The 21,290-nt window shown below is 52.7% G+C and overlaps 1 protein-coding gene across 1 annotated transcript in view; it reads left to right on the top strand.

Moving 5' to 3' along the window:
• Window positions 1–21,290, top strand: part of CACNA1E (calcium voltage-gated channel subunit alpha1 E) — a 264,872-nt gene that overhangs the window by 22,291 nt on the left and 221,291 nt on the right. The window contains exon 3 of the mRNA XM_075936805.2: window positions 19,989–20,255. Coding sequence (XP_075792920.2) covers window positions 19,989–20,255 — 267 coding nt within the window. The remainder of the gene's footprint in view (window positions 1–19,988; window positions 20,256–21,290) is intronic.

Here is a 21,290-nt window from a genome sequence, read left to right as displayed (position 1 = left end):
CACCCCAGTCCAGTGCCCCAGGTCACAACTGCCTCTTTCACCCAAACTCCTTCCTTTACCCCGAGCTCCTTTCTGCACCCAACCTCCATCCCAGACCCCGCATCTCCTCCACTAATGCCCTGGAAGAGTGCGGCCCTCGATCATTTGCCAAATTCTTGGAGTGGCCCCCATCAAAATTATTGCCCACCCCTGTCCTAGCCTCTCAATCATAAAGGCCTTCACAATCATGCCATCTCCCTTTGGCAACTGCAACAGTCGCTGTCTCGGGAAGGCATCGATTAACTGTCGGTAATGTGAACGATGGAAAATGCTCTAGCAGGGGTGCTCTTTATTACGAGAGTATTAAAATGCAGAAACCGGTGCCCTAAAACTTGGCATCTGAATTTTAAAACTAACCTAATGGTGAGACTCCATTTACTCCTGGCAGCTCTGCCTTCTGTTTTCCTTGCCACAGGAGGTAAGGATCAAAGCTGTTTGGGCCAGTTTCTATGTGATGCAGGAGTGAAATTGTAATGCTGAATCGGTAACTTCCTGTTCAGTATGGCAGACAGTAGTACCGTAAACCTCCTAAATCCATCGTCCTTAAAAGGCCTAAGACTGGGAAACAGCCTGCAAGCCTAGACCTTTGCCTTCTTTTCCTTGGTAAATGTAGTGGAAAAAAGATTTTAATGAAAAGATGGGTCTAGGAGGTATTTAACTGCACCTTTCAATAGGCTGTTTATCTATGACGTTTGCGAGAGGGACCAGTGTAATGTGCTTTTCTGGATTTACTAAAAGAATAAGTAAATAAAAATGAAGCTATGTACCAATGTTACTAACTAATTTACTTTTAATTTTTCCAAACGAATTAAATATAACACAATGTAGCGATTAAATTAAAGTTACAATTTACATTTAATTAAAAGAGTAATGATTTAATTTATTTGTCTTGCCAGTAACTATAATGAGTAATTAAATTAGTTTATAATGCTAGCATAAGAATTACTTGAATAGTTTGCAGGAAAGCTTAGGAAGAACATTAAAAAATGTGTTAAAAGCAGATGCCGATGCTTGCCAGTGTTTTACAGGAGAATAACTTTTAGCATGATTTTTTAAAAATAGCTTTTCTCTTGGGTATTTTACTGGAAGTTTGTTTTAACATGTACTCTAGCCTAGCTCTTAATTGCTTGATTTATTTATTTAGTTTTTTTACACTAATACAGTGCTTGCATTTTGGACACTTTTACACAGATGCTGAAGTGATGTTTAAATCAGGCACTTAGTGGATTTGGAATAACATGCTTTTAACCCCAAATAATCTTTCACTGATTACATAAAAGATGGGGTAGGGTGAGAGTTTCCTGGGAAACCCAGAAATGCGCATATTTTCATGAGAGGTTAGAGTGTCGATTTTTCTGAATTCTATACAAAAGCCCTTTTATGTTGTTTGGTTTTTGACCTTTTAGCAGATGTGATTTGGTTCCAGTTGAGAACTAGTTTTGATGGTGCAAATAACCTGAGCTTCTTTTGAGCATCGAGAGCTGGTCAGTTCCTCTCTTCCCCACATTTCACTGCAGACTCTAGGTTTGGCTTAGTGTAGTGTTTCTCAAACAATGGGTCAGTGCCCCCAAGTGGGTCATGACCCTGTTTTAATGGAGTCACCAGGGCTGGTGTCAGATTTGCTGGGACCCTGAAGCCCTGGGTGACATGACTTAGGCTTTGGCCGGGTTCAGGCGATAGGCCTCCTGCTCGGGGCGGTGGGGCTTGTGTGACGTAGTGGGGGTACTTGCTGGGCTGTGGTGACCTCTGCTGTCTGGAGCAAGACCCAGCAGGGAAAACCTCACTATGCAAAGGTGATGCCAAACTTGTTGAACCAGACACCCCCCATGGAGAGGAACAAAGGAAGGTGGATGCTGCCCTGGCTGGGGGGCAGGGCTGGAGGAGAGTTAGTTAGTTCCTGGCTGGAAGGCAGGGAAGAAGGAGCTGGGGAGGGGGGCTGGGACTCCCCTATCTCAAGGGGGGCACTGAGGCCTCTTAGCCCCAGTTCCTGTAACCAGATTACATCTGTGCTGCGCTGTGCTGGAGGAACAATAAACAACCTCCATTCTACTGGCTGGTGAAGTCTGTTCATGCCATTTCGGGGTGCAGGAGACGGGGGACCCCCAACGCGCCGTCACAGCTTGGACTAGGCTTGGGCCCCTCCACCCAGGATGTGGGCGTGCTCAGCATTAGGCCCCCCTCTTGGGGCCGTGTAGTTTTTTTTGCTGTTGGAAGGGAGTCACTTGGAAAAGAAGTTTGAGAACCCCTGGCTTCGCTGGTGTTCGTTGCAGACTTTAGGTTTGGCTTCCCTGGTGGTTAGAAGTTTTTTTTCTTTAATCTTTGGGAAGCCTGGTTTTAGGAAGAGCGCAGGGCACAACTATAGCTCTCATTGGCAGGGCAAGAGAGCTTGTGTGTCTGTCCTCCTTGCACGAGTTGAGTGTCTTATAGGGTTTAGTGCTCCCATGCTCTGCCTTCCAAACCGCCCTTGTGGGCAGGGCCGACTTATTCATTAGGCACAGTAGACACAGTGCCTAGGGCCCACGATACTTTTAAGGGCCCCCGAAAATGTTTTCATTTCTTTTAAAATCAGAAGAAAAAAACTGAACTTTTAGGGTCGAAGAAAATGTTCTAATTTTTTTCTCACATCAGAAAAAAATGAAACTTTTAGGGCCCACGAAAATCTATTACATTTTGCCTAAAACAGAAAAAAAAAATGTTGAAGTCTTTAAAGTTACATCAAAAATAATTTTTAATATTTTTTTTTTATGGAGAGAAGGGGCCCACGAAGGCAAAAGTGCCTGGGGCCTATGAAAGTCATAATGCAGCCCTGCATGTAGGCTATGGCTTATTGGGGGGACCAGTAATTTAGTGCCTCGATTTGAGGTTATAGCAGACACTATTAGTTGGAGGCAGATGCTCCATGTGCAAGCTCCGTTGGTGACCACAGCAGATCTTCTCTTCGTAAGCAGCCCATGGGAGAGGCCTTTGGGAGAGGGCGTTAGCAACAGACGTCTGTTTCATGGAACAAGACTCGGATACGCAGGGCTTATGGGCAAGGCCTCGCAAGGGCTGAGACTGGGAGCCACCTGGAGGACCTAGCCGGGGAAAGAATCTGGATGGGAAGGACAAAAATCCCTGATTGGTCCAGTGCCCATCACTGCAGAGGGCGTGCACCCAGCTACAAAGTAAGTTGCTTGGCGTGTGAATGCTCTCTTCCCTCCCCTCGCTTGTGTCTACACTACACTGCTGCTAGCGACATGGCCGTGTCCGCACAGCTAGCGGACTGTACAGCCCCTGTTGGTCGGCTCTTTTGCTGACAACATACTCCCACCCGCCACGAGCGGTGCTCGCGTGGTCAACGGGGGACCGTTGCGACAGGCGATGTGCCGTTCACGCTGGCGCTTGCCGCAGTAAAAGTGTCGTTGGTCAGTCGCTAGCGTAGACGTAGCCTCAGTCTCTCTTCAGCTCCGGCTGTGTTTCCTGTTTCTCCCGGCCCTCCATATTCTCTCCTCCTCCCTCAGCCTGTTGCGTGTGCTCTGCAGGCCCTGCAGTGGGAATACTGTTGCTGTCCAAGTCAGGGAAGGATGTCCCCTGTCTGCCTCCAGCCGAGGGAGAGCTCTTGGGAGAAAGGAGAGGGACCAGTCACCTCAGCACTCAAGCAATTCCTGCTATCCCTTTAGAGGGTTGCCAACTTTCTGACTGCACAGACCTGAACCCCCTTCCTCCACCCCCTTTCTGAGGCCCTGCCGTGTTCACTCCCCCTCCCCCCCCCGTCACTCGCTCATTTTCACTGGGCTACGGAGGGTTTCTTTTCGCCCGGTGTTTGGGTGAAAACCAGACACGTGGTCACCCTGAGTTAAGACAGCCCATGGGCATGGACTAGGCCACAAAGCAGCTAGGAGAGATCTGGTTCCAGTTGTCATGCCAAGCCAGATAAGAGAAAAGTGTTTTTGTTCACTATTCCCACCTGGGCCTGCCGGAGCAATTGAGGGTCTAGAAGTAGCAGATCTCGCTGATAGGATTACAGTCAGCCCTATGCCGCTCGCATCATATCTTTTAGATGTTACTTGCTGCCAAGCACATCACTTCAGTCTGATCTAGACAGAGCCTCATTGAGTTCGCTCCCCTCCCCTCGTCTGAGTCAGGTCCCGGAGCTGCGGCAACCTGTCGAAGCTGGTTTAGGTTAACCTACGTAGTGAATTTAAACTGATTGAGCTAAACTGGGTGCAACTCACCCATGTAGACAAGGCCTGGGGCAGTCAGGGCCCTGTGTGCTTTCTAGGTGTGATGGGGAGCGATGTCGAAAGGCAGGTCATCCTCAGACTGCCTCATCTCATGGACAGGCGCCCTGAATGAGAGAGATTTCTGGGTGGGTAAGTGTTTGTCCAATGTGACCCTTTGTCCCCTCTAAAAAAGAAAAGGCCCTTTTATATCTCCCAGCCCAGGGACAACTGCCCCCTTCCTCCCACCCCATCAGTGGCCCTGCTAGTCAACAAACTTTCCAGCTGACCGAAGAGGCCAGCCCAGGCCTTAAGCCGAGGTAGAATGAGAGGCAAGGCACAACAATATCAGTGCTCCGTATCCTGATTTCTCCACCTGCCCTTGGCAATGGACCTGGAAAGGAAGGACAAACCCAGTTTTCCTGCTGACCCCCTGCCTCACCAATGGAAGCTGCCAGACAGCACTGCACGCAATGGGGAAGGAATTCTGCAGTGTGGGAATGTCTTCCCCCGGCACGAGGGTGTTTCTGGCTGCGGGAGAGGTCTGAGTGGGGGGGCCATGAACTGTACCTGCCCTAGAACAGAAGATAATGGAGGAAGGACAAGCCCTCACTCTGTTAGTGTTAGGCGTTACCGTAGCCCCGGGCATGGACCCTGGTGCCCCTCAGGTGAGGCTCTGTCCAAACATGGAACAAAATGGCCGCCCCTACACTGAAGAGCTTGCAGGTTAAACAGGCAAGAGAGACGCGGGGCAGGAGATGGGGCAGGAGGCACTAGCAGAGAATAAGGGGAGGGCTGCCCACTTCCCAGCCTGGAACCTGGAGCCCCTTTCCCTCAGACTGTGGAAATACTCGTCTTCTGACATGTCGTATCTGCCCCTCCCTGCTCTTCAGGGACCCTCTCCCTTCCCAGCCTTCTGCGGTGAACAGGGAATTTGCCTGAGGGAATTTGACTCACGCTATTGGGAAGGCGGTGAGTGCTAGTGGCGCTGGATCACTTTTTGGGGTGGGGGCGCTGAGCTGCATGTGCCCCGCCCCTTACCACTGTCCTGTAGAGCGGGGGCCAGCAGCTGTGACTTTGCATTCAGGGCCAGCAGCTGGCTGGGGCCCTAAGGCCGATGGCAGAGCCTCCACGCATGGAGCCAGCAGCCAAGAGGGACCATGGGGCTGGGAGTGTGGCCTCTGCTATGGGGCTGGTGACTGAGAGGGACCCCAGTAAGCAGCAAACCCCCTGGACAGCAGCAGGCCTGGCAGCCAGGACAGTAGTGATGTGGGGCTGGGACACCTAAAACCTGAGGGTGCTCCAGCCCACCTGCCCCTCTACTTCCTGTGCCTGTGGTGGGTGCTGAAGTTCCTCATTCCCGTTTGGACTCTTCTCGGGGAGAGTTAGCAGAAGAATCGATCTCTGAGCCGGGGGCTGAGACCGATAGGGCTGGAGGAGGCATCTCTTCTCCTGCTCCCTCCTAGTGGAGGGAAAATGCAACTTCCCCAATTCAGAGGAGGTGGCTGGAGCGAGGCACCTGTGGAGTTTGGCTTCCCTTGTCAATGTGCTTGGCCAGTGCCTGGTCTGGCTCTTTCTGGTTGGCGGAGTTGGAGTAGAGGCCTGATGTGGTGTGGGGCCATATAGGTGTATCAGTGAAGACTGCTAGCTTGTCCGGGTCCAAGTAAACTGGGGGCCAGATATGGCTGGAGGGTCACAGTTCTCCTGCTCTTTGCTACCCTTTCCTTTCAATGCCAGCGCCGTGCTGCCAGGGCAGCGCTGAGTATCTGTCCGAGGCGTCCTACCCATTCTGCTTGGCAAGGGCGTCCGTAGCCCCTTCTGTTGCAAAAGATCCTGGCACAGGGTTTTCAAAGCACAAGGGTAGGGGGACGCCGTACTGGAGAGATTTGAAAAAGTGCGTCGAACCTGCTTGATTTTTATCTCGGGATTTTTTTTTAAAGATCCGCCGCTTTGTAGCTTCCTAGCTAAGGCTCAGCAAGGCTTCACCGGCTGCCCCTGTACCATTTGTCTATCTGTTCAGCTCCTCTGCGAGGATCCCCCTCCCAACAAGTCGACAGTATGCCTGGGGGATTCGTGAATGGGGAGGGGAGGGGAAGGAGAAAGATAGGGTTGCCAGCTATCTGGTATTCAACCGGACAGTCTGTTTTTTGTGCCCTCTTGTCCAGTAAAAAAATTCCGAAAATACCAGACATGTGCAATGTCCGGTATTTTCTGCTTTTCCATCTGGGTGCCCAGTGGATGCCGGGCAGGGGGAATGGCTGGGGAGGCAGGGCTGCGATTGGCGCTAGGAGGTTCACGGAGTCAAAATATATGATGGAGACTGTTGATTGTTTTTAATAATGTTCCCAGTCAGTGTTAAGCATAGGTCTTTTGCTCGACAATTTTTAGCATGTGTGTTTGGTATTTATGGGGTGTGGTTTTTTTCTGCTCGACAAATTTTTAGCACGTGTGTTCGGTATTTTTTGGGAAATCATCTGGCAACCCTAGAAAGAGGAGACAAAGGCTTGTTTGGCAGGGAGTCACCTGGTAATCAAAAGGAGAACCTCTTTCCCCCGAGCTACACTACCCATGGAGACCGGGGACACCTTGCAAGGGGCGTGCCTGGCCTTGAGGAGTGGGACGAGGATGGTGCACAGTGTATCTTTGTGGCCAGGGAAAGGGGACTGCAGCAGCCAGGAATGTGGCTGGGAACGTGAATTGAGACCAGCGCCAAAAGCTAAATAAAGCAGCAGTTGATTAATGGCTGATTAGTTCATGCCTCTTTGGATGGGCTGCAAAAGACAGCAGCCGAAGGCAGAGGAAGGGGGCCTGGTCAGCGCTGCGCTCTTCCACGAACACGCTGCCTGGAGTGTCCTGTTCTTGTTAGGAAATAGAAGTGATCCAAACTGGAGCCGAGGGTGTGGCAAGGGAGAACCAACCCCTCCCGATCGTTGTCTGATTTGTTAGAGAGCAAGACCGGCTGTGTGGCCGATACAGGGACTTAGCATCTGACAGAGACAGAGACCAGAGAGACACACCCTGTGCACTCTGAAAGGAGCGTGAGTTTGTTGTGGATGTATGAACGGGAGAGGTCACTGCCCGCAAGCCTGAGAGCCAGATGCTCAGGGACTGAGGCTGCATGTCTCCCAGAGGTGGCCGAGTTAGTCTGTATCTGCAAAACGACAGCAACAGGGAGGAGTCCCATGGCACCTGTGACAGACGGCTGGCTAAGCCGGAGTTCTGCCACCACAGCCTGGCTGAATAGGCCAACTGCAGCCAGCCGAGCAAGCCCAGGGCTGAAGGGCTAATGGAAGTAGCTGTGGGCCGCATTAGCCAGAGGGCTAGATAAGGCAACCAGAGGGGAAGTGAAAGGGGAGGAGCCAGGGTGTGGCCGAGTGTGCTTCCCCAGGCAGAAGGAGAGGCTGGCTGAGTTTGCTGTAAACCAAAGCTCTGTAAATAGAAGGTGATAGGAAACTGTCAATAAAAGGCATGGGTAACTGTACCAGAAAGGGTCTCTGGCTGATTTGTGGACAAAGAAAGTGTCCCAGGGTGAGGAAAGTGTCCCTTGAGCAAGGACCTTGGGACACACCTTAACGACTCATTTATTTGGGCATAAGCTTTCTGTGGGAAAACCCACTTTGTCAGATGTGGAAATCACAGAGGTAGGGCGATATATATAACATGTGTTGGACCTGTGCTAAAGAGGCCAATTCGGTGCAGCTTACTCCCCGCAGTTGATGGGCAAGTGTGAATACCAAGAGAGGGGAAACTGCCTTTGTAATGAGAGAACCATTCTAAATCCTTATTCAGTCCTGATTTGATCGTGTTAAATTTGCAAACAAATTGCAGCTCTGCTGTTTCTCTCTGAGGTCTGGGTTGGAAGGTTTTTTTTGTAGCAGGATGGCTTCTTTAAAATCTGTTACTGGGTGCCCAAGGAGGTTGAAGTGTTCTCCTTCTGGGCAGTGGGAACCAAGTTTCTACCAAATTTCCATGCAGAGGCACCAGCCGTGCCTTGTGGTTTTTAAAAGAGAATGAAGCCAATGGGCCAAAACCCAGCAGGGATGCTGTAAAGTGTGAATCCGAATGGTTGGAGGACGGATGGTGCAGAGGCTGCACTTTGTGATTGTGACGTGTGTAGTGACACACCTAATCGTGCTGCTGCTGACCTCGGTGCGGTGTGGTGCAGTTCCGATTGTTCCAGGGCTGCATAAACTATTAATCTGACAGATTTTTGTTGTGCCCTTTAAGCTGTTTAAATGAGTTTGTCACATTTTTTGGCATATAATTTATTTGATGGCAGAATGTATGTAAAGAGCCATTTTTGGTTTGTAGACTGTGGTAGCACAGCGATAGGCAGTCTTATAAACACTTGGGCTATGTCTACACTCGTGGCTTCTTGTGCAAGTACTGCCGTTCTTAAATCTGCAAGAATCTGCAGAGCGTCCACACTACCCGCCCGCTCTTGCGCGAGGAAATTTACAGTATGGCGTGGTAAGAGAGGGCTCCTTGTGCAAGAGTTACACTCTTTTTTTATCGGGTGTAAGCCCTCTTGCGCAGGAGCTCTTGCACAAGAGGGCAGTGTGGACGCTCGGCAGAGATTTCTTGTGCAAGAAAGCCCTATGGCTAAAATGGCCATCAGAACTTTCTTGTGCAAGAGAGCATCCACACTGCCATGGGAGCTCTTGCGCAAAAGCACAGCGTGCACATGGCAGTGTGGATGTCTTCTTGTGCAAGACTTCTTGCACAAGAACCCGTGCGCAAGAAGCCGCCAGTGTAGACATAGCCTTGGAGAAATGGGCATCACGAGTATGGGCCCAATTCTCATTCACTCTAGTGCCTCTTTCTGCTGCTTTAAGGGCCCTTAAAGTGGGTTTAAAATAGAACTCACACCCACTTAGAGCGCCATTGCATGGCCAGCGCAAAGGAGGAGGTGGCTCTCAGTCTTACTGGCAGGACTTGCACGTTATTGCAGTGATTTCTGTACCTTCCAAACACTCCTGACCCCACAGCATTTTTAGTATTGAAGAACAGCAAGGAGGGGAGAGAGGGAGGTTTCAGAGTGACCGGAGGCCTGTTCTGACATTTAATGTGACTTGCAGAGGCACCTTTGGCAGAGCTCTGCCACTCGGGAAGGTGACTACCACAAGAAAACCGGTGCAACGAGGTGTGTGCACGTGTGGCCAGAGAAAAGGGAGACTCCTGAATTCTCCCTAGCTTCTATTAGTGAGCAAAACTTCACTCCATCTTTGCAGAGTGGACTGAGATCCTCTGTATGGAAGGGACTCCTAGAAATGCCGAGGACTGGTGCTGTTCCAGCAAAGAACTTGTCCTTTTGTTTCCCCCATGGCTACCAAGTTGTTTGTTTGCTTTCAACCCTCGTCCAAGAAAGCTGCGCATCTCACTACAGCTGAAGATCCTATTGTTATAACTAGGGATGTTAAATTTAGTTTAATCAACTAATTGACTAGTTGATGGACTTTCCACAGATTAGTCGATAAGCAGGGGAGCTATAGTGGGGTTAGTTCTGAGCCTGGAAGCTAACCCTGCTGTGGCTCTGCCGTTTAAATGTATTAAGAGCCTCTCGGCTCTTAATACATTTAAAAGGCTGATGCATAGCGGGGGCCCTGCACAAGCCGGGAATCAGCTGTCCCACCTCACGCTGGGTCCCATCTGCTGCACTTTACAGAGGCATGTCTGGGACTAGGTGCAAGCCAGGTATCGTCTGATTCCCGGCTCACGCCTGGTCCCCACTACCCTCCTGCCTTCTGCAGAGACAGTGCTGGCTTTTAAGCACCACCTCCAGCTCCCCCCCTTTGCTGCCTCTTATAAAGGCAGTGGGGAGAGGGGCGGGAGGGAGGGAGAGAAGGGACTAGTTGACTTAGGACTTTTGCTTATCAGAAAGTCGACTAGTCGCTTACATCCGGAGTTATAACCCCATGGCTTTGGCAGTTAAAATGTTTAAATTGGGGTTAATGTTCAGGGGATTACCTCATCCCATAGTCCAGCTAAAGATGGGTATTTCCTTATTCCTGTCTGCTCATTATTACACGTTTCTCCTTCAATAGCAGTTTGGTCTGACTCATGTTACCTCCTCCGCCTCGCACGCCCCCAGGAGCTGCCTACATGGTTATTAGACTTTCCTTTGTCGGTTCTAATGACTCCGAACAGCATCCACTTGGATACATGCCTGGACATGTCACCTAGGCAAACCCAAGAAACTGCCTTCCCAAGGTCAAAAGCAGCTATATATTCAAAGAGAAGTGATGCAGATAAAAGAGATCAGAGAGGCCCGTGCACTTAATACAAAGCTATAAATTATGCATCCAAATTTAACTAACTGCTGCATCTCCCAAAGCCCCAGGGAACAGCCATGCCAGGCCATGTGGCCAGAGTCAGCAATGGGGGGGGGGGGAGAGGAGTTTCCACCCATCCTAAATGAAATGTGTATAATAGTGTAATGCATCCTGCAATCCACACACACTGCTGCCGTCAACTGGAGACACCCTGGGAATCCAACTTCTGACCTTGGCGTCTTTAACGTTCATGGTGTTGTCCCTACCGATGTGAGGGAGGAGGAATCTTGTAATGGCTTTTTTCTTGTGATGACTGTGCTAGCGAAGGGGGCCTTTGTGGGGTTCACTGGTGTGAGGACCATACCCACTCCTTGTAGACAAGGGATAGCTTTTCAGAGTGCAGCCAGCACCCAACTCCTATTGACTTTCAGTGGAAAGTGCCCAATTCCCATCTGTGCCTTGGAAAATCTTCCTCGAGAGCCTCTCCTCTCTCTGCTACCTTGCAAGGGCATGTGCACCTGGGCCGCATGGCCGTGAAACACCTACCAGCCTGCTCGGTTTGTGGCTTATACACACCGGGCCTGGCTGTACAAAGTGTTCTTCACCCGATGGATTGAAGTGCCTTCAGTCTACAGACACACGCACGAACGCCGCGATCTTGCGTTGGCTTTGCAGCAACGCAGGTCTGAAGAAAAAGTTGCTGCTAGACTTCAGGAGCTACAGAACTTCAATGTGCACTGGCTGCTTTACACTCCGTTCCCGCCTCGCTGCTCGTGGCCACATTGCGCTGTGGGTTTGACAGATCGTGTAGATTAGCTCAGCCCATAGCAGCATGCTGTCAGAGGAGCGATGGACGAGTCAGGAGCTGCCTTGGGTGTCCCAAGTACACCAGCAGCGAATAGAACCCAAAGGCTCTCTGTGGTCCAGCGTTAATTTCAGGGCCAGGCTAATGATACTTTCCATAGCATACTCTGGGCAAGGCTATTATGGCATTTTGGGATGCAAACCAGACCAGTTGAGGAGTATCTCCCCCCCACTCAGTGCCACAAGTTGGGGAGAATCATTGTAGGTGCAGCGGAGGGTTAATTGACCTGAGAGGTCCTATGCACTGTTACAGAAATAAAATAACAATATTACAGGATCATCCTTACCCAATCGGCTCCATAGTCCAAGAATTCCACAGATCCATCTCTGACCATGCCTGCTATCTGGCACTTGTGTCTCCCTTCAGAGGGAAGAATTGCCCTAAACCCATAATGCGCTTGGCCACTTACGTCCCTGATCCCTCCCAGTAATCAAGTATGCCCTGGAGCAGGAGATTGGATTGCCTGTGTTGCTACAAATTTTGTTCTTGGTGATAAAATTACCCAGTCCCTTTGAAAATCTGGCACCAGTTTCGTAGGTGACTCTAATTTGACACTGAGAAATGTTTTTCCTGTAATTGAAATGCCATTTAAAAAAAGCAATGCGAAAAGTCAACTTTTAATAAGAGGGTGTAACTGATCCAATGTTCTAGCAACATCACAGTCGAGGAAATAAGAGTTTGCCGCCACCCACAAACATGCATAAGTCTGATCTGATGGTTTTCAACCTTGACTTGGCTAGCAGGTCCCCTGTCCCTGACGAATACAACTGGCTGGTAGGAGTCATGCCGTAGCCTTTGTTGTATACTTTAAAAACCTGAAAACCTGAAAAGAAGGTCAAATCTGAAACCTCACCAACACTCACAGTTCCTGATTCACTGTTGGTGTTTCTCCCCATCACCTGACAGGCTCTGAAATTGGACTGAGCTATAAATATGTTGGAGGATGCTGACTATTTTTATTAGCAGATAGTGTCAAGATCTGCATTTCATTGTGTTATCTATTTTACAGTGGCATGCAAGAGGCAGTGCCTGCTCCAAAGAGGTTATAATCAAACTATATAAAACAGAAAAATGGTGGAAGAGGGGGTGTTGTTACCTTCATTGTACAGAAAGGGAGCTGAGAAACAGAGATTAAGGTATGTCTACACTATGGAGCCTATGTCAGTATAGCCCCTTACTGTACATGCAGTCTACAGAGGCTAGGTCTATGCTGCTGGAGAAAGTTGACCTAAGATATGCAACTCCAGCTAAGAGACAAGCATAGCTGGAGTTGACATACGTTAGGTCGAATTTCTGCGGCGTCCCTAATGCAAGAGGTCAATGGGAGAAACTCTTCTGTTGACTTCCTTGCCTCCTGGCAACCTGGTGGAGGACCAGGGTTGATGGGGGTGGGAGTGGGGGGAGGGCGCTATCAGTGGTCGATTTAGTGAGTCCTTACTAGACCCTCTAAATCAAACCCCGAGAGATTGATCTCTGGAGCATCTCTCTCTGGGTAAGTGAAGACAAGCCCTGAAAGTGGGAGTTTTCCTGCTGGTGTAGAAACGCCACTTCCCCCAAAAGGGTTACACTGACTGGGGGTTTTCTTGGTATAGCTATGGCCAAGGCGCATGTGGGTTTTTCACACCCCTGACAAAGTGAGAGAGTTCTGTTCTCTGTAGATTCTTATAACACACTTGGTATTGTCTTATATGAATGCCTTCCAGTAGTGCTTTAAGCAACATGACCAACATCTGTCACATGTTTCTATCCTCCTCTCCCATGGGGAGAAGCATGTGTTATGGAGTTGATCATACAAGTTTGTTAGAGAAGGCCAGGGCAGAGAAACATGCCGTGCACTTAGAGCGGAAGGTTGGCCGGGTTTGTGACGGTCCTTCGTTTCTGGGGTCGTTCGCCCCACAGTCTTGACTTGGCCCCTGAGAAAGCTCATGTTCCTCCTCAGAGTCAAGCTATGTGTGAGCCAGTAACTGAACCTCAATCTCCTTAGTCCCTTTCCAATGCTTGTCACAGTGCAGCCCTTCCTTTTATAATGAGTCTGATCCAAGATACTTTGGTGCTAATGGAAAAACTCCTAATGACGTCCATGGGCTTTGGTTGAGTCTGTTTGCTATAGTGTTCACCCCAGAGGCTCATTGTGAAGTTGAGCTTTTATAAGCAACGAGAAAACATTTATTGATGTGAACTGATCCTTTGTGTCCAGCCTCTGGGGTTGTGTGATTATCCACGGTAAGTGGTAATGACATTGCTTTAGCTGTGTTCATGCATTGCACAGTTAGTGCGAAATATTTTAATCGCGGTTAGTGGAAGTGAGTAGAATCTCCTGGAACACTTGTTATGTCTGTGGATTAGTGTGAAACCGAATCTGGTGGACAAAAGGAAAAAGTAAACTATATTGTATGTAATACTTGCACTTTTTTGTGGGATTATATTGTCTTAGAGTATTTGCATTTGACAGTGGCTTTTTTTTGGAAGGAGAGCAGGCTTTGATTCATGTTCCAGATTCTTCAAAAAGGAAAAAGTCATTGTGAGTATGATATCCTGGTTAGTGAGATGCCTGCCTGTAAATTGTCTCGTTAACAGGAATTTTTCACTCTTTTTGGAGAGGTATGTGGAACTGTTGGTTCTCGTTCTGTTAGAGACATAAAAAATAGCCAGGAGATGGTGCTGTGGGAGCAGAGAGGAGTTTTCAGGACACATTCAAGTCTATATGGATTCATAGAGGAGAAAAATCCTTCTTATGCTTGAGACAACTGGTGCTGGAAAATTGGGATTACAAAGCTGGACAAGGGATTTAGTGTCATCTTTCTGGGATCTGTGAGGCTCATGAAAATGGACAAGATCTCAGCTCCCTGAAATCCAGTTTCCCTTATTAACAGAACTCCAGAATTCTAGTCATTGTTCCAATCAAAGCTATTGCACGACTGCAAACTGCCCCACCGTTTTGGTTCGATCCTGCTCCCTGTGAAGTCGATGGCAAGTGCAGGATCAGACTGTATGTAATACAATGGCACTTTTAAAAATAAGGGCCTATGCTAAAAATATTATTTCAGAGACAGGCCACGAGGAAACCTGTATTCTGCAGTGTGCTGCTGTCTGCCATACTCTGGATTGGTCAATACCTACGAACTAGCCAGTGCTCTGTAAAGATGAATCCCTCCCTACTGTATTAATTTAGATGAAATAAATGGGCCACGGATGTTAACATAACCCCGTCACTGCCCAGCATTAAACAGTGTGTTAGGTGTAGAGCAGCTTCAGCCTGCTTAGAACGATGGCAAAGACACCATTAACATCAATGTAACTTTTTATTAAAGATAAAGAAACAAAAGACAAACAAAGCAATAGAAATAGCGAGGCTTTCATTTTAACAGCACCCATTGTTCCCGTGTTCCCTTGAGCCGGACGGAGGTTTTAGTAGGAAACTCTTCTTATCTGGCCATCTCGTAGAGGGTAGCAAAGTGGCCATCGCCGTCTTTGTGGGGAAAGGAGACGCTAGCTGAGACCGACAGGAACTTTTGCTGCCACTGCTAAAGTCAAATCCCATTTCACCCCAAGGAGTCAGCTGGAGCAATCCTATCAGCTGGGTCTTTCACTCTTGCCTGGTCTGATCAGGACATCTCCTAGGATTAGGGCACGGATGGTCTGTGGTCCCAGGAGGTGGCAGACCTGATGGTGATGCTGGTTCTAATAGCTAGTTTTCACCCCAAAGGTCTCTTTTGCAAGGCCCCCCAAAGGGGAGGGGTGGATGGAATAGCCCATCTCCTTGTTACCCTGTCTAGGTCTAATTTCTGACACAATGAACTGATTTCTGGTTCCACACTTTTCCTGTTTACCGGGCACGATCTTAACACAGTCCTTGAGTTCTAGCAGAGGGGCCCTTTCTGTCTGGATTAATTCAGTCTGCCCAGCTCCTTTTCTTCCTTGCCCCATCAGTATGGTTGTAAGTTATTGTGGCATTGGATGGACTTCCACTTTCTTCGTGTGGTGAAGGGGGAGGGATAGATAGCTCAGTGGTTTGAGCATTGGCCTGCTAGAGCCAGGATTGTGAGTTCAATCCTTGAGGAGGCCATTTGGGGCAAAAAATGGTCAGGGATGGTACTGTGAAGGCAGGGGACTGGATTTGATGACCTTTCAAGGTCCCTTCCAGTTCTAGGAGATAGGCAATCTCCATTAATTTAACTGGAGTCAATTTCTAGGCTCAGTCATCACAACACCCCCAGTCCTTGTACCTTCAAAGCACACCCCTATGCCTCTGCCTGTCAGTGACACTGGGTCCTGATCTTTTCCATTCCCAAGAAATTTAACCAGCTCTAAACCCATAGGGCCTTTGCACTGTTCACACATCTGTAGGTTCGTCACCTTTCCCACTTGCCCAGCAAAGCGTTAGCAGAGCCGTATGCTGGAGTGGGAGTCATTAAACAAAACTGATACTTGCGGGAAATGAGTCCTTCAGCCCCTTGCCTAGCTGGGACAATTCTGTTTCATGCATTCTGTGTCTTCCTGAAAGATTCTCTCTTCTCCCATATCCCCTCTTAACATTGGCACTCCCTTGGTTCTGCACGGGGACAAGTGAACGGCCCATTGCATTGTCCTTCTGCCGTGTAGGGAGTAGAGAGTCTTCTTGGTCACAGTGGTGTGGGGAGGCTGCTTCCCAGATTCACCCCCTCCTGTGAAGGAATTCCTCTCTCATAGATCCCCTGTTGCACATGGGAAGGAGGAGAGGGTGGGGAGGGGCAAAATGATTGTTCCCTTGCCACTGGGTGGCTTGGAAGGGAGCAATCAAGAGTTCCTTCTTTGCTCTGAACCTGGAGTTTGTCGCTGGAGCCACAAGTGTCTTTGCTCTGATGGGAGAAAGTTGTCCCCACCTCCCTGGGCCTTGCTGGGAGGGGAAAATCCTATTGTTGTGTTGCCCTGAGTTAGCTGGGTGTGTGAGACAGAGCAGGAGCTGGAGGGTAGGGAAATAATTTTGCATCATTCCCTGTGAAATTAGCGAGATCTGGCAACTAGCTGGAGCCACAAGCATTTGGCCCAGAGCGAAAACTCATCCCAGAAGCCACAAGCGTTGCTAACGTGGCATGAATCAGAAAACCCCAGGAGCACCTGGCAGCGCAAGCAGGAGGGCAGAGCGCTCGGCTGAGCTGGGGAGCGTTATCTGGCCTGTGGCCATACTACAGGCTGAATTCACATAGTCCAAAAGTGGGAAGAGCAACCTCCCTCCCGACGCGGTGCTGGGCGGAGGGGACAGGACGGAGCCGCCAATCGTCATGGTTTCCGTGAGGGCAGCCTCTTGCCTGTCGCGAATCAGTTGCACTGTAGTTAGGCATCAGTCAGTAGTACGGCCTCCGCCCCTCCCTCCGGCTAGCTGCATGTTGGCAATGGCAAGGACCGCTCCAGATGGCGCCGAATCTCGTTTGCGGCGCAGCCAGCCGCAAAGCCAGCACCCCAGCTCTGGGGCTGCGGGGCCTCTGACTTCAGCAGTGCTGGCAGGCGTGCACTGAGCTCCGCAAGCCTGATCCCACGCCTTGCCTCCCTGCTTAGCACCCCTGCAGCTTCTCGGTGCGGGGCATCCATGGGGAGGGTCGGGTGGCAGGACAGAGGAGTTCCCAGCCCCTGACAGGTAGGGGAGAGGAAAGCTGTGGCTCAGGGGGAGGGAGAGGTAACTAGGTTGGTTTAAATCCACCATTGTCCTTCCCCAGCATGGCTTGCTCTGAATTGCGCCAGCGCTGACATTTCCCAAGTAACCAGCTCAGCAGCGGAGGGGAAGCCATGGCAGCTCTGTCCCACTGCCTGGGAGGTGATTACCAGGGATGGTGCCTTTTGGGCTGCCTGCAGCCTGGTGTAAGGGGCATAGGGCCCAGCCCGGTTCTCATGCAGAAAGAGCCTTTAAGTCCCATATGGGGTTGACAGTCCTGTCACCCTTGCTGGAAGGGGCCAGCGGGAGTGGACGCTCCGCGCTTGCTGCACACAGGAATGCTGGAATATCGGCCCAAAGGACAGGCCAGGCTGTGCGGCTGGTGGTTCCGCTTGCTGTTTGCACACACCGGTTTGCTACATATGTGCCATCCAATCAGAGGCCAGAATTGGTGCCATGTGATTGTATAAAACTTACCAGCACCCTGCAAAGTGTGAATATTCACCACACACTGTTCACCCCTCCCCTGCATTTACTGGAAAAGCTCACAGGCTGGTTGGAGTGAAGGAGGAGACTTGGCCAAGCTGGGGAGGGAAGGGAGTGAAATTCGTTGGTTGCTTCTGTGCTGGCCCTGGGAACTCAGCAGTGCCTTCTGGGGAGATGGAGGCCAATGACAGTAGGGTAGTTCAAATGGAGCTGGTAAGACCATTGGGCACGTCTACACTGCACCGTATTTCAAAATAAGCTATTCCGGAAGAAATATTCTGAAACAGCTTATTTCAAAATAGCGCGTCTACACTACAGGGAAGCCTCACAATTAGTCCGAGGCAGGCTCCCTTAATGTAGTCACGCTACTTTGCTTTAGCCCCAGGATGCACTGGGGAGTAATTCCTTTGAATGGCCCTGGGGGAGGAGCTTTTTGAAACAGCGGCCGGGCGGTGTCCACACCACTGCTATTTCAAAATCCCTGTTTTGGAAGAGGCATGATTTCTTGTGGAATGAGGGTTACGGAAGTCGGAATAAGCTGTCGGTTATTTTGGTTTTATTTTGCAATAACGGAATTGCAGTGTAGACGGTCGCATTGTTATTTCGAAATAAGGGCCGTTGTTCGAAATAACGGTGCTGTGCAGATGCACCCACTCTGAGACCAGCGATTACGACTTGATTAGCTGGTGTGATCAATGCTTGCGGGCGCAGAGGTGATCCAAGACACAGCAGCCAGGTTCCTTACAGCTGTTTGGGTTTAAAATAAACCCCATCCACACAGCCACCCTTTGAAAAAAAAAAAACCAGTTTCATTCTGCCTGCAGAAGCAGGGCCTGTGTTCTGGGTTCTCTGCATCTCCCTTCCCCCCCCCCCCCAAAAACCAAGCTTCTGGCAGCGTTGATCAGGTTTATTATGCCTGACAGGAGCAGTTTGGGGGCCACTCAGCCCAGCTGTCCCACCAGAGCAAGGGACAGCTCCTGCCTTAGTGGGGCTACGGTTTCAACAGGAAAGGCTACTCTTGGAAGTGGGCTCTGGCAGACTGGGGACAAGGAGAGGGGGTGTTCAAACAAGGTTTTCAGCAGCGGCCTCTGGTTTTCGGTCACCAACTCCAGGTAGCTGGGCTTGGTTTTGCAGAGAGGCTGGGCAGGGGCTCCAGCCTCTGGAAAGGAAGCTAAGATTGCCAAGGTCCGCTCACCCTCGTGGCACCCATTGAGGCACAGGTGCTGGGCGCTGGCCCCATTGCCCCTCTGGTTGCTAGGGGTGTGGGGGGAAGGTGCTGGAGGGTTGCTGGCGCTGGCTGGGGTAGTGGCGGTGGTGGGGCGCCCGGCTGGTGGACGTGCAGGGCGGCAGAGGATCCAGAGGCAGGGCTAGAGGGCGCCGGGCTTCGGCGTGCGCTGCCGGGGTTGCGGGGCTGGGCCCAGCGCTGCGCTGGTGGCGGGGCTGTGCGCGCGGAGGGCGCACAGCCGCCTGCACAAGCCGAACCCGCCCGGGCCGGCGCTGCGCTGCGCTGCGGGTGAGTGGGTGCCCGCAGGCGCGCGTTGGGAGGCCGGGCGGCTCCCTTGCGCGCAGGGCGCAAAGCTTCTCCCTTGCGCGGGGCGCGCGCGGCTGGCTCGGGGCTGTGGCTCCAGGGGCGGGGCGCGGGGCGTTGCTTTCCCTGCCTCCGCGCCTGGGAGCTGCCCGGCCGGGGAGGGGAGGGGAGGGGTCCCCCAGCCGCCCCCGGGGGCTGCAGCCGCTTCAGAGCCCGGAGCGGGGCGAGGGGGGCGCAGCAGCAGGCGTCAGCTCCTCCGAGCCGGCTCCGCTTCGCTTCTTTGTTCCCTCCACAGCCTCCCCCGCCCGCCTCGGCCCCCGAGCCAGGCGCGGGTACCGGCTGCCTCTGCCATTGGCGCTGCGAGCCAGGCAGCGGGGGGCGCGGAGAGCAGCCGGGAGGCGGCGGCGGAGGAAGATGCAGACCCCGGCGAGGACGCTCCGCGCCTGGCTCTGACCAGTCCGCCCTGCCGGCGGCGCTGCCCGCGCCTGTTGCGCGCTCCTGGCCGGGGCGCACGGCCCCATGGCCCGGCTGGCTGGCGGCGCGGCGCTGAGGAGCGGCCGGGACCAAGCGGGCTCTGGCGCGGCTCCCGTGCGGGCGTGAAGGCGGCGGGGCCCCGCGCCGGGCGGGTGGTTCGCAGCCCGGCCCCCGGGACTGGCTCCGGGGCGGAACGCGCGGATGCTGCCGAGGGGCTGCGCCAAGGGACTCAGCCTCTCCGCCGCTTGCTCTCCAGCTGGTCCCCGGGCCGGCCAGCAGAAGAGCCCGGCGTGGCGGGCAGCCGGCTCCGGAGCATGCCGCGGGGCTGGTGCTGAAAGGCTCCCCGGCGCCCGAGGAATGGACGAGACCCCGAGCGCGGGCCACTAGACTGAGCAGCTCCGAGCGGGGACTTGCCGACCCGGATCGCTTCGCCCCCCGGCCGCTGGCTGGGAGTCGGTGGGTGCCTTGATTGGGTCGCCTCTCTGTTCTCTTCCAGGATGGCTCGCTTCGGGGAGGCGGTGGCCGGCCGCCTGGGAGCCGGAGAAGGGGGCTCCGAACAGAACCGGATCCGCCAGGGAGCCCCCGCGCCTCCCGGAGCCTCCCCGGCAGCCTTCAAGCAAACCAAAGCGCAGCGGGCCAGGACGATGGCGCTGTACAACCCCATCCCGGTCCGGCAGAACTGCTTCACCGTCAACAGATCCCTCTTCCTCTTCGGGGAGGACAACATGGTCCGGAAATACGCCAAGAAGCTCATCGACTGGCCATATCCTTTCCCCCGCCCGGCCCCGGGCTGCGCCCTGGCCTCCCCCGGCCGGACCTGCCTGCGCGCAGAGCCGCGCGTGTGTGGCCCTAGCCGGCAGGCGCGCAGCAGCGTGGCCAAGGTAAGCGCCTCCGGGCCAGGCTCTGTGGCACACGGGGGCACCGTGGTGCGCCCCCTCCCTCCCCGCAGTCATTTCGGTTTCCTGGCTGGAGTTGCTCCCCTTTCCCGGGGGGGTTGAGCCCAATGTCTCCCGGGCAATGAAGGCTCCGGGTTGGCGGCTTAAGAACTCGGGGCTAGAATCCAAGGGGTCCTCGCCACCGACTCCGGGGCTAATTGGGGCTCCTGTGTGTGTGTGACCCGCCCCCGCTCGCCGCTCCGCTTCCTGCCAGTCTGCAGAAATGCGGAGACACTTAGCACCCCCCCCCCGTTCCCGGTTCCCCCTCCCCCTCCCTGAAAGGGCTCGCTCCCCTTTTGCTGCTGGCTACAATGCGGGAGAGGGGGCGCTCCTCTGACTGGAAACAGCCCCCCCTTGGTGCCGCAGGACTCGGCTGGGCGCTTTGCTGCCTTCACTTCACCCCCAGGTTCCCCGCGGGGACAGGCAGGAAAACCGCCTTCAGCACCCTCCCAGCTGCGCTCCGGGCTGGAGCCGCTAAGGGCTGGCTAGGCTGGGCTGGCCCCCACCGGCCCAGGGTGCACCAGAAACTAGGTCTCTGCCACGTGTGGCACAGGGAGGAGCTGGAAGATTCCCCCTCCCCCGCCTCAGTTGGGCTTTGTCCCAGAGCTGAGCTCGGCTGCCTTCCTGTTCCTCAGAGGCAGGGGGTGCGAATGCCTTGGGAGGGCTCAGGCTCTCCAGAAGCTCCTGCGTGGCTGTCCAGCCTCTCCCCCACCAGCAGGTGCATCCCCCCCCCACGCCAGCCATCCCCTTCCCTGGCTTCACCGCCCAGCTGCTGCTATGGGGGTGCCCTCAGCGCAGCCCCATGCAGAGCTGCCGGCCCCTGTTCCGGAAGGAGGTTCCCCCTTCAGCCCCCGGGACAGCTC

This window comes from Pelodiscus sinensis, chromosome 9, assembly GCF_052426305.1.
Source record: "Pelodiscus sinensis isolate ZL-2025 chromosome 9, ASM5242630v1, whole genome shotgun sequence".
Taxonomy (NCBI): domain Eukaryota; kingdom Metazoa; phylum Chordata; order Testudines; family Trionychidae; genus Pelodiscus; species Pelodiscus sinensis.
This window is presented reverse-complemented; position numbering and strand designations above follow the sequence as displayed.